Genomic DNA, 13,116 nt, shown 5'->3' with positions numbered 1-13,116 from the left:
TAGGCCTTTCAGTGCAAAACCTTTTTAGTGCTTTCCCTCTCCATACATTTTCAACAAGTTCCATTATATTCAGAAAAAAATGTAGGAATATAAATAGTTTTACTTTTTCATGTTAAAGTGGCACTTTTCCAGCAGTTCTTAGTGTTTCCCCCAAAGTCCCAGTCGACACGCCTTTTAAACATCTCTTGTAGAGTTATACATCACTGAAAACATTGATGTTACAGTATAGGATTCTTTACTTTGCCACTATAGAAAGTTGTAACCAGAACAGGAATGAAATGGTTTATCATAGGAATACAAAAGAAAAAAAATTAGAACACGCGTTTGATTACAGCAGAGGATACTGAGACTAGACTGCTGCACTGACTGCAATGTACTCCACTCACCAGTTCTGAGTATCACTAGAACAGACTTCACAAGGTAATCTAGCGACATAGGTTGAGAAATCAGGTCTTATAATGCAATTTTCCCACTGTCTGTTTAGAGGAGTGGTTTAACTTTAAGATATTTGCCTTTTTCTTCTGAGTCTTTGCAGCTTTCAAAAACCTGACCCCCTTCTAAAAAGCGATTGCTCCGTAAGGCAACAAATGTATTGTTATTGTTACTTTTTATTACTGATCCTTCTATTCAGGCCCTCTCATATTCATATTCCAGTCTCTTATTCAAATCAATGCATGGTTGCTAGGGTCATTTTGACCCCAGTTACCAGATTGCTAAAGATGCAAATTGAAGAGCTGCTGAATAAAAAACAAAATAACCTTAAATAATAAAAAATGAAAACCAATTGCAAATTGTCTCAGAATATCGCTCTCTACATCATCCTAAAAGTTATCTCAAAAGTGAACAACCCCTTTAACAGCAGGTGTTTATCATGCTACTCAGGACAAGGCAAACTTTAGAGCATTTGGAACTGCCCTTTTGATCTCCATGTCATTTGCATGGCTGCTTCATAAATTACATCTTGTCAATTGCCCAAAACTTTTTTATTGATTTGTTATTAGGGAAGAACACAACGGAGAGCCATTGAAATCTTGTTTACCCTCCTTACCGGACATGACAGTTTATGAAATATGGGGGCATATCATTAATTTGGGGCCATATTTCATGGAAAAGAAAGGAACAGATCCGGTTTTAGACACACACACTTCCAGACCCTTGTGCTACTTTGATGCCACTGCTCTTATACTTTTTCTTTCTTTACAGTACTTGCAGTTCAAACTGGCAGATATGGCAACACGCTTGGTCACATCACGGCTCATTGTACGGCATGCAGCTGACGCCTTGCAAAATGGTACTGGGGATGCAGCAACTCTCTGTGCTATGGCAAAATTGTTTGCTACGGATGAGTGCTTTAAGGTAGGGTGTTGATTTATTATTTATGCAAAATTAGTAAAAATGGTATACATGTATGGGATCAGTTATCCGGAAACCCATTATCTAGAATTCTCAGAATTACGGAATGATAATCAAATAATCCAAGTTTTTTTTTTTTTAAAAAAAAATTCCTTTTTCTCTGTAATAATAAAACCATAGCTTGTACAACAATTCAAAGTTCTCACACGACATGTTTCCAATATAAATATCCTTCATCAGGTGCTTGACTGGGCTGCTACTCTGTTGTAGATACCTTAAATCAGTGAGTGAGGGATCACCATAACATTTTGAATCAATTTAAGACATAATTTATCATGAAAGCAAAATCAGCTTTTTTTTTTTTTTTAAAGTTTTATTGGGTTTTACAGAAACAAGCAAGACATAACATTGGTCCATTGGAGGACTATAACACACACTTATACAGCTTAGAGAGTTAGGTGTCCTAGAAGAATTTGACGATGGAGAATACACCTAAGCTTTTATTAGAGCTAAGTAAGAAAACAAAAGTAAAACAAAACATATTAAAGTGGACCTGTCATCCAGACACAAAAATCTGTATAATAAAAGTCCTTTTCAAATTAAACATGAAATCGAATTTCTATTTTTAATTAAGGCATTCATAGCTGTTGTAAGCTCATTTAATAATCTCAGCTGTCAATCAATTATTGTCTGCCCTCCTCTATGCCAGTGGCATAGAGGCGGGGCAGACAATTACTTTCACTTTCTGTGCTGCCACGCAGTTTTGCTGCCTAGCAGTTGATATTATATGTTATGTTATAATGGTATTTGGTATCATCCTTTCACCCCCACTGTTTCTTGCTTGATAGTTGCTCCCGCCCTCCATTTTCTTCTGTAACCTCCCCCTTGGTTTAGTGTGTTATGAAGAGACTGCAGTGTGTGTAAGCTGTGTAACTCCATTAGAAATTTACCTATGAAAAAGGCCTCTATGTTTAACATTTGCTACCTTGAAGCATAAAGAAGCATTGGAGAACATTTCTGGAGTCTTTATTCATTGAGTAAGCTATCTGTCAAGGTGATCATTCAACCTGCTGCACATATCCTTACAGACTGGGTCTACATGGAGCTTGTGGCCGGTACAACCGATACTGAGACAGAATAGTAAATTTCTAAGAGAATCCATAGCATGGCTATACTCTGCAGCTTCAGAACGGTGAGTATTAATTTGCCTGTGTGAAGAAAAAGAAACCCTAAGACAGGAATCCATCTTCATACTGTGCACTGAAGCCATCATTGCCTGTGTGTTACTGCTACACTTACCAGAAGCACTGCACTAGAAGCCAACTACCTGCTGAATATTCCCCACAGTATAACCTGTTACTGGTCTGTGCTGTTTGTCAGCAATAAGTACATTCTGAACTGTGCAAAGACTGTTTATGATTGCTATATAAAGTCACAAGGATTCATTATTGTCAAGCTGTTTTGGACTGTGAATTCAATATCTGCATTTATTATAAGAACTTATTCTTGCCTTTTACAAGGTGTTTTTGAACTGTGTTTTTCTTTGCCAAGAATCTGGTTTGAGCTGGATTGCAGCCCCAGCTCCAAGGCCCAGCCTGCTTACAAACAAAGTATCAATACTTACAGAGCTGATCTTTGGCAGATTTCCAAGACACTAAACTGCAGCACTTGTCATGTCTGACAGAGATTCTACTGAGCCTGCATCTATTCATGTCAAAGCAGACACCTTGCTTCATTCTGCACGTCCAGCTAGGGCCCCTCATCCATCCTTGAAGGCAAGGGAGGCTTATGAAGCAAATAAGGAAGCAACATCTGATAACCTGATTGCATTATGGGAGAAAACTTTAAGTTGTATAACAGCCGCTAATGAAACTAGCAACAACACTGAGCTATTGAACGCCGCCCTCTCAAGGGTTAAGAAGGCATTTGAGAATTATAAAAGACTTGCTGAAAAGTACTCTTCCCTTTTGTCATGCTCCAACATAGAGGAAGCTTCACTAGAGTTAAAAGACTTTACTTCTACTGAGCAGCAGAGACATAGCACATATCTGGAAGCAAAGGCACAGATAGAGGGTAGATTAGCACAGCTACATGAAACTACATCCTGTATATGCCAGCTCACACCATAAATCCTCTTCCAAGTCATTGCGGTCCTGCTCTGTAAGGTCATCACTGAGCAACCAAATACTCAAAGCTCGCCAAAAGGCTGCAGTAGCCCAGGTTCAAGCCACCTGCTAAGCTTAAGGAAGCTGAAGCACAGGCAGAAGCTAAGCTTAAGGAAGCTGAAGCACAGGCAGAAGCAAAACGCATTCAAGCAAGAATACAAGCAGAAACAGAGGCCCATCTAGAAATCCTTCAGAAGAGAAGAGAAGAGGAAGTAGCCTTAGCAGAATTATCTGTCTTGGAACAAGCCCTATTGGAAGAAGAAGGAGCATCTTGTCCTAGCTTGGCCGCCCGTCAAGATCCTGTTGAAAGGACCCTACAATTTGTTTTGACCCAGAACCATAATGATACGGTCCTGCCTACGGTTGTAGACCCAACTCATAATCATCTAGCAAGTCAGTGTGCACCTCCCAACACAGACACTTCACCACTACCGTATGCCACAAAATCAAGTGTACCAACCTATCCAGCTCATGTGCTGCCACAACCCTATGTGAATAGAGATTACAAGGGCACAACAGGAGACTTCAGAGTGCACTCTATGCCTCCTGCAACACAGCACTCTTCAACTTCAAATGTGCAAAGGCCTTTAGACACGAGACCCATGCCTGGATTGAACCCATCTGCTACACCTTTCTCTCCACCTACTGGCCAGCACCAGATACCAACCTTGATCCAAGATGGTGCACCATCAGTACTTCCTGTGGGTGTAAAAACCGAAAGCACCGACATTGCAGAGTTTAGCAAGTATATGATCCGGCGAGAGTTGATTGCTACTGGACTGTCTAGATTTGATGACCGCCCAGAGAACTATAGGAGTTGGAGATCTACATTCAAGGCAGTAACCAAGAACTTGGGCATTGAACCCCAAGCAGAACTTGACTTACTAATAAAGTGGTTGGGACGACAATCTTCAGAACAAGTAAAGAGACTTAAATCTGTCTACATTCATAACTTTGAAGCAGGCCTTGATGCTGCCTGGGAACGTTTGGAACAAGACTATGGGAGCCCGGAAGTCATCGAATCTGCCTTATTCCAGAGACTTAAAGACTTCCCTAAAATCTCTATTAAGGACAATCATAAGCTTAGAGAGTTAGGTGACCTTCTTCTTGAACTTGAAATCGCTAAGTCAGATCCTAGTTTGCCAGGTCTTAGCTATTTAGACACTGCTCAGGGGGTAAACCCTATTGTAGCAAAGTTGCCTTATCATCTCCAGGAGAAGTGGACTAGCATGGGATCAAGGTATAAATATGAACACCATGTCTCTTTCCCACCCTTTTCTTATTTTGCAGAGTTCGTGAGGAAGATCGCAAGATCCAAGAATGACCCAAGCTTCTTGTATCCAGACACAACCACCCTTCCTTCAACTACTTCAAAGGGTATTGCCACCAACAGTAAATTCAAGGACTTAAGACATCCTATTGCTGTGAGAAAGACCGCAATTGCATCCAATGTCTTGGCTACAGATACTAAATTACAAGATACCAAGTCAAGCAATATTGATCAACAGTGTCCCGTTCATGATGCACCACATTCTCTCTCTATATGTCGCGCATTCAGGGACAAGCCTATCAAAGAACGCATAACATACCTCAAGGAACATAATATCTGCTTCAAGTGTTGCGCATCCTCCGATCACCTAGCTAAAGACTGTAAGAATGATGTCAGATGTTCCCTGTGTAACAGTGCCAAGCATGTGGACGCTCTTCACTCAGAATCATTCAAAAGGAAACCTTCGCCTGGCAGCAACCCCAAGACTACATCAGATGATGGCGGGGAGAGAACTAAGCAAAACGCCAACCCTGTAACCACAAGATGTACAGAGGTGTGTGGAGAAGGGCTTCATAGCAAGTCTTGCAGCAAGATATGTCTCGTTAGGGTTTTTCCTGAAGGATGCCCACAAAATGCTATAAAAATGTACGCCATACTCGACGATCAGAGCAATCGCTCATTGGCCAGTCCAGAATTCTTTGACTCATTCAACATTCATGGAGAGACCTGGTCCTATACCTTGCAGACATGTGCCGGACAAGTCAGCACTTCTGGAAGAAGAGCCCACGGCTTCATAGTGGCATCAGAATATGAGAACACAGAGTTTCCTCTACCAACGCTAATCGAATGTGATCAGCTACCGAATAATAGAGAAGAGATCCCCACACCTGAGGTTGCACGTCATCACTCTCATTTGAATCACATTGCTGATTACATTCCATCACTTAACAAGGATGCGAAGATCATGATCCTTCTAGGGAGAGACATTCTCAGAGTTCATAAAATAAGAGAGTCATGTAACGGTCCAGATGATGCTCCCCATGCCCAGAAACTCGATCTTGGATGGGTGATAATAGGAGAGGTCTGTCTAAATCGATCGCACAAGCACCTGGACGTGACTTCCTACAAAACGAATGTGGAGGGATCAGAACGAATACGAAGAATCAGTAGACCTGAACAATGGAACTATGTCCCGACCGGTTTGAATCCCGCAGACATCGCCACAAGGTCTGTGCCAGCAGTTGTCCTTACACAAACCATTTGGTTGTCAGGACCCAAGTTCTTAACAGACCAGTCTTCTATAGACTCTGAAGGAGACGTCAACTTCCACCTGGTGGATCCAGATACTGATCCAGAAATCCGACCAGAGGTTAAAACATTGAGCTCCAACATCTGCTCAAGAAGAAACTTGGAGGTGAGACGGTTTGAACGTTTCTCTTCTTGGAAAAGATTAGTAAAGACTATTGCAAGATTGAGTCATATTGCACAGAGTTTCAGCAAGTCCAATCAGACGTCATCTTGTCATGGATGGCATACCTGCAAAGAGCCACCTAACGCATTAGAGTATGAGAAGGCAGAGTCATTCATCATACGTCATGTGCAAGAAGAAGTCTTCGCAGAAGAAATTAAGTGCTTGAGAGGCAATAGACCAGTCTCGAAGGGTAGCCCACTATTCACCCTGAACCCAGTAATCGACAATGAAGGAATACTTAGAGTCGGTGGACGGCTAAATAAGTCAAACTTGCCAAGACGAGAACAGAACCCCTTGATAGTACCAAGAAACCACCATCTGGCGACCTTGATTATCCTGCATTACCATGAGGAAGGAAGACACCAAGGAAGACACTACACAGAAGGTGCTCTCAGAGTTGCAGGGTTCTGGATAGTTGGAGTGAAAAGACAAATAGCCACGATCATTCACAACTGTGTCAAATGTCAGAAGTTAAGAGGTAGACAGCAAGATCAACAGATGGCTGACTTACCCGCAGACAGACTGAGCGAAGATGCACCCTTTACATACGTCGGGATTGATGTATTTGGACCGTGGACAGTGACGGCCAAAAGAACCCGCGGTGGTCAAGTCGACAGCAAAAGATGGGCTGTAATGTTCACTTGCCTAAGTGTAAGAGCCGTACATATCGAAGCGATCGAATCAATGGACACCTCTAGTTTCATTAATGCTCTCCGGAGATTTCTTGCTCTAAGAGGTCCTGTGAAGATGTTGAGATCGGACTGTGGAACCAACTTCATTGGTGCTTGTAGAGAGTTACAGATAGACCAACAACAAGTTGCAAATTATTTGAGTGATCAAGGCTGCGTGTGGAAATTCAACCCACCACACTCTTCACACATGGGCGGAGCATGGGAACGCATGATTGGGATGGCAAGGCGCATACTGGATGCAATGTTGCTTGATGCAAGTTCTTCACGCCTTACCCATGAGGTGCTCACCACTTTCTTTGCTGAGGTTGCAGCAATAATCAACTCAAGACCATTGACTGCCATATCTACAGACCCAGAGTCTCCAACTATCTTAAGTCCAGCCACATTGTTGAACTGGAAGATTGGACAGATTTCAGCACCAAAGGGTATCTTCGATGAAAAGGACATGTATAAACGACAGTGGAGATACGCTCAATACCTTGCGGATTGTTTCTGGGACAGATGGAGAAAGGAATATCTCACACTTCTCCAAGGTCGCAAAAGGTGGCAAACCCAGAAGCCCAACTTAAAGGAAGGGGACTTGGTCCTGTCAAAAGACCAGCAAACTCATCGGACCCAGTGGCCAGTTGGACTCATTACAAAGGCCATTGCCAGTGATGATGGGAAGGTCCGAAGTGTGGAAGTCAAGATCGTTAAGGATGGCAACTCAAAAACCTTCCTCAGACCAGTCACTGATATTGTGTTAATTATGCCTGCTTCCAAAGGTTCTGATCTAGTCTAATATCAGTGAACTACTCAAACTCTAATATAGCTAACTCATAGACTTGAGAACGCTAAATAGCATTTTATGTTACTGTTACTAATATGTTAAAGAAAAATAATTGTGTAGTGGTATCTCACGATACCAGGCGGGGAGTGTGCTGCCACGCAGTTTTGCTGCCTAGCAGTTGATATTATATGTTATGTTATAATGGTATTTGGTATCATCCTTTCACCCCCACTGTTTCTTGCTTGATAGTTGCTCCCGCCCTCCATTTTCTTCTGTAACCTCCCCCTTGGTTTAGTGTGTTATGAAGAGACTGCAGTGTGTGTAAGCTGTGTAACTCCATTAGAAATTTACCTATGAAAAAGGCCTCTATGTTTAACATTTGCTACCTTGAAGCATAAAGAAGCATTGGAGAACATTTCTGGAGTCTTTATTCATTGAGTAAGCTATCTGTCAAGGTGATCATTCAACCTGCTGCACATATCCTTACAGACTGGGTCTACATGGAGCTTGTGGCCGGTACAACCGATACTGAGACAGAATACTTTCCATTCAGCACTTCCTAGATGTCACTGCTCTCCACACATTCCCCCGTTCTCATTACCGTTTAATTGTGTAGCCAGGGCAACTAAATGTATATCAGGTCCCCCATTCTGGTGCACTAACAAGATTCTGAGATGATACAAGGCTTGCCTTAATAACACTGTCCACAAAATGACTGCTTCCTGCTTGCTATAATTATGAATTCCCAGACTGAAGGAAACAAGATTCAAATAATTTATATAGTGTAATTAACGTTCATTTTGCTTGACTAATGTGATAAAAAAGGATTTGGAATGGTTTTTTTTTTGGGTGACGGGTCCACTTTAACCTAATAATGCTCAGCTAATCTTGAAAGTTGAACAAGAGAGATAATATTAAGGATATGCTGGAACATATAAGTGACTACAAACACATCACAAATGTAAATAAACATTTTACAATTAGTTACAATCTACAATTATAAATGTAGCAGTCCAAGTGAACGGAGTTTGTTAGTAGAGTCAATAAAGTCCCAATATAACGACCAATTATTAATGAAATCTTGTTTAAGGTGAGGGTCAGCAGTCTTAATCCTTATCGCTTCTTGCCAGCATAAGTGATTTAAGAGGGACAAGATATCCTTTATTGAAGGTGTAGATACAGATAACCAGTTTAAGAATAACAATTTCTTTGTAGCTGCTGTCAACAATGTAATAACGTTGTTAGGATTATTGAATAAAGATTTTGGTTGTGGCTTCAAAGATGAATCAGGATAATTCAGGTGTAGTAATGCCCAAACTGGGTTTAATTTGATATGGAGGTTGTTTGTGATTCAGAAACTTTTCTAGGGCGAGCCAGACTTTATGGATTTCAGGGCAGCTCCACAAGTAATGAAACAAGTCAACATTTAATTGAGTACATTTAGGACAAAAGGATTGGGAGCATGAACCTGAAAACTTTTTGAACATTTTCCCATACCCCAAATGGACCATTTTAAAATGTTGAACTGTCCAATTTTCAGATGTAAAGTTCAAATTATACTTACAAATGGATTGAGAAAGTTGGTTTGGTGAGATTGCAAAATCAGCTTATTGGGTTTGTTTAATGTTTACATGATTTTCTAGTAGACTTAAGGTATGAAGACCCAAATTACAGAAAGATCTGTTATCCGGAAACCCCAGGTCCCGAGCATTCTGGATAACAGGTCCCATACCTGTATAATGATGTATGTCATTAGTGTAGGCATGTCCATTTTTATTTACAGTATATGTTTTTTTAATTATTTATGATTTTGGTCATTAGCTCTCCTGTTTGGAATTTTAGCAGGTATCTAATTGCTACTGTCCAAATTGTCCTAGCCATAAGGCAGGGGCTTGAATGAGAGATTGGAATATGATTAGGTGTGGGGCTAAATAGAACGATAACTAATAAAAAGTAACAATAAAATTGTAGCCTCACAGAGCAATAGTTTTTGACTGCTAGGGTCAGTTGCCCTCTTTCGAAAGCTGGAATAGAGAAGGAAAATCATTCAAAACAAGGAATAAAAAATGAAAGAAAAGTTGATCTACAACAAATTAATGTAGTGTTGTTATAATTTGAAACTGAAACATGTGGGATAGCTACCTTTTTTATTTGCATTTTAATGGCCAGCTTTTTAAATAGGAAAAACAATTAAGTAGCCTTTGGCAACTCCTTAATTCCTCCCCCCATTCACATATAATACACTAGAAAAGCATTTTGCTTGACTAGAGATGTCCTCATTCATATGCAAAGCAGAAAGAATTCTAAGAAAGAAGCCCAGGGTGACTCCTAAAATGTCCATTTATATATAGGGAATACCCTATAGACTGAACCTCACTCACTGGGTTTTTAACGCACAGCCAGGGTGGTATGTTCATCAGAATCCCAAATGCAGACTGGTGATATTGAATCATCCTTCCGAGTCCTACCCACAGGCATGGGCTCCGTTGCCCAAGCTGTTCCCAGCTACCATTAGCGAACAGCTCGAACGGGTGGGTCCCCCTTCGCCAAAGCTAGGGAGGGCCCACCACCGTTTGGACTCCCCTTCGCCGAAGTTAGGGTGAGTCCCGTCTACCCTGGGTTCTGCCGAAGCTTCCCCCAGGGCGTGTCATGGCCTGCGAGTCCAGCCAAAAGACCGTGACCCCATCCAGGGTGCTCAAACTAGACACAAAAAAGGTGCTGGAGTGGGCGGTGCAAGGCCATTGGTTGCCTTTTGCAAGGCTCTGGTTGGCAGCCAGAAAAAGAAAAGACTTCCCGCCCACCTAATGGTAAGAGCAGTGAAGCTTGATTAAGCATAGGTGCATATGCATCTCCCCTGACTCAATATGCAAGTCAGGGGCCTCCCTCATGGGAGCACAGCGACGCAGCTTTCACTCTTGTGGCTCGTCAGTGCAATGCATGGTCTTCAGATCAGCACATGTAGAGCCAGGGAAGTGGATTCTCTAGAATTGCATTTTGGTTGAGGAGAGATGTCCTCATTCGTAAGTGTATACTGCCCAGTGGGTGAGGTTCAATATATACGGCATCTTTCTCAGAATTCCTTCTGCTTTGCATATGAATGGGACATCTTTCATTAACCATAATGCTTTGGTGAAATTATGTATTTTTCTTCTAGACTAACTAAAATATTTCTAAGCTAAACATCAACAAAGGCCCTTGTGACCTTGGTTATGTACAGTTTGCTCCCATCTGCCTGCTTCTGTCTTTCTCATATCTGGATAACCACTTGCTTGTCTTAAAAAAGTCTTTCTCTCTTTAGAGCTACATATGTTATAGGGAGCAGCTTACAGAAGTCAAACAGTATATATTTTTCTTTTTTAACCATATCTGAGAGCAGTCTTCCAAGCAGGCAAATAAAATTCAAGGTACACTTCTCTTGAAGTACAACAAGTAGACATAAGCATTTCATAAGCAGCTATTGTCTCTTTTCTTCAGATTTGTAATCAAGCTTTGCAGATGCATGGAGGATACGGATACCTGAAAGATTATGCCGTGCAACAGTTTGTTCGAGATATTCGTGTCCATCAGATCCTTGAGGGTGAGTTAATTGATTACATTGGTGGTAATGTATAACTTTAACAATATATCAGCTATAGAGCAAACATCATCAGAACCTACATATTTTTTATATGTATTTTGTATCCCCAAAGGGACCTTGGGGAATTGGTGGCCACTTAATCTATTTGGAATTATCTTTATTGTGTTGCAATTTTTATTGTATCATCAGAACCTTTCCCTGAATTAATCAATGCTCTTGTTCATTAATAAAATCTGCTTTTTGCTACGTTGAGAACTTGTTTTGTTTCTGTAAACCTTTAAAATCCAGAGCTTAAAAACCAGAGGTAAGAATCAAGGCTGAATCAGTGTGGCCTTTCTAGGCTGTCCCTCTCTCCTCAACTTCCAGATCAGTGCATGCAAATCACATCTGTGTCCAGTGGTGGGTAGGAGTTCACAAGAAAGAATATTTTTTCCACAGGTACCTATATACCTACCCTATTCCCCAATTATAATCAATATCATGCTTCCTACTAATAGTCTTGCCAGCATAAAATGCAGCTGGTTTTTAAACAATTTGAATCTATTTTTATCACATTTTGTCTCACAGTGGAATTCAAGTATGTATGTACAGGATGTATAACTTTTAATATTTATAAAGCGCTGCTAGGAAATGCAGCACTGTGAGAATTTACAATGTGGAAAAGTACAAATACTTAGGGGCAAATTTACCTAGGGTCGAATATCGAGGGTTAATTAACCCTCGATATTCGACTGCCGAATTGAAATCCTTCGACTTCGAATATTGAAGTCGAAAGATTTAGCGTAATTCGTTCGATCGAACAATCGAAGGAATAATCGTTCGTTCAAACGATTAAATCCTTCTAATCGAACGATTCGAAGGATTTTAATCCATCGATAGAAGGATTATCCTTCGATCAGAAAATTGTTAGGAAGCCTATGGGGACCTTCCCCATAGGCTAACATTGGCCTTGGTAGGTTTTAGGTGGCGAACTAGGGGGTCAAAGTTTTTTTTAAAGAGACAGTACTTCGACTATCGAAAGGTCGAATATTCGAACGATTTTTAGTTCGAATCGTTCGATTCGAAGGTCGAAGTAGCCCATTCGATGGTCGAAGTAGCCAAAAAAAACATTCGAAATTCGAAGTTTTTTTCCTCTATTTTCCTCTATTCCTTCACTCGAGCTAAGTGAATGGGCCCCTTAGCATCATCCATTATAGCAAATAAAAATGCATAAATATGTAAATATAAACAATTTCTTCATGAAGCTGCAATTTCTTTGTTACTTTTTGCTTATCATTTTTATTATTTATTTATTTATTGGAGATATTTGCTGAAATTAGCTGCTGAACACAAAGCTAAATAATTAAAAAAACATTAAATAAAGCCCAGTCACAAATTGTCTCAGAGTATCTCTGTCTACATCATCAAGTTAATCTAAAGTTGGCCATAGACTGAAAGAGCTGATCGTACGAATCAACTTACAATCGGACTTTCCCATCTCCTGACCCGTTCAGATCAAAGTCTTACCATTCAGATCAAATAAAGTAGTAAAAGAACAGATCAGCCAATGTTCTGCCCCTAACAGCAATCGTACGATAGTTATGTCTGACAAAGCTAGTGACAGTCTCCCACTGAAAATCGTATGATCGGCAATACACGCAGAGATATTATTATCGGCAGGCAACAGAAATTTTCTAACCTGTCCGTTCGACCAAACGACCGATCTCCGATGGCCGAAAAATGTCGGGATTCTCTACACACGGTCCAAAAATCGTACTAATCCACGATTCGTGCGATCGGATCGTTGCGTCTATGGCCAGCTTTAAGGTGAACTACCACT

The 13,116-nt window shown here is 40.8% G+C and overlaps 1 protein-coding gene across 3 annotated transcripts in view; it reads left to right on the top strand.

The window, feature by feature from the left end:
• Positions 1 to 13,116, top strand: part of acad8.L (acyl-CoA dehydrogenase family member 8 L homeolog) — a 42,455-nt gene that overhangs the window by 27,890 nt on the left and 1,449 nt on the right. For all 3 annotated transcript variants that reach the window (XM_018224289.2, XM_018224290.2, NM_001086445.2), the window contains exons 9-10: positions 1,204 to 1,356; positions 11,195 to 11,297. In XM_018224289.2, coding sequence (XP_018079778.1) covers positions 1,204 to 1,356; positions 11,195 to 11,297 — 256 coding nt within the window. The remainder of the gene's footprint in view (positions 1 to 1,203; positions 1,357 to 11,194; positions 11,298 to 13,116) is intronic.

The sequence above is a fragment of the Xenopus laevis genome, chromosome 7L (genome assembly GCF_017654675.1).
Source record: "Xenopus laevis strain J_2021 chromosome 7L, Xenopus_laevis_v10.1, whole genome shotgun sequence".
Lineage (NCBI taxonomy): Eukaryota > Metazoa > Chordata > Amphibia > Anura > Pipidae > Xenopus > Xenopus laevis.
This window is presented reverse-complemented; position numbering and strand designations above follow the sequence as displayed.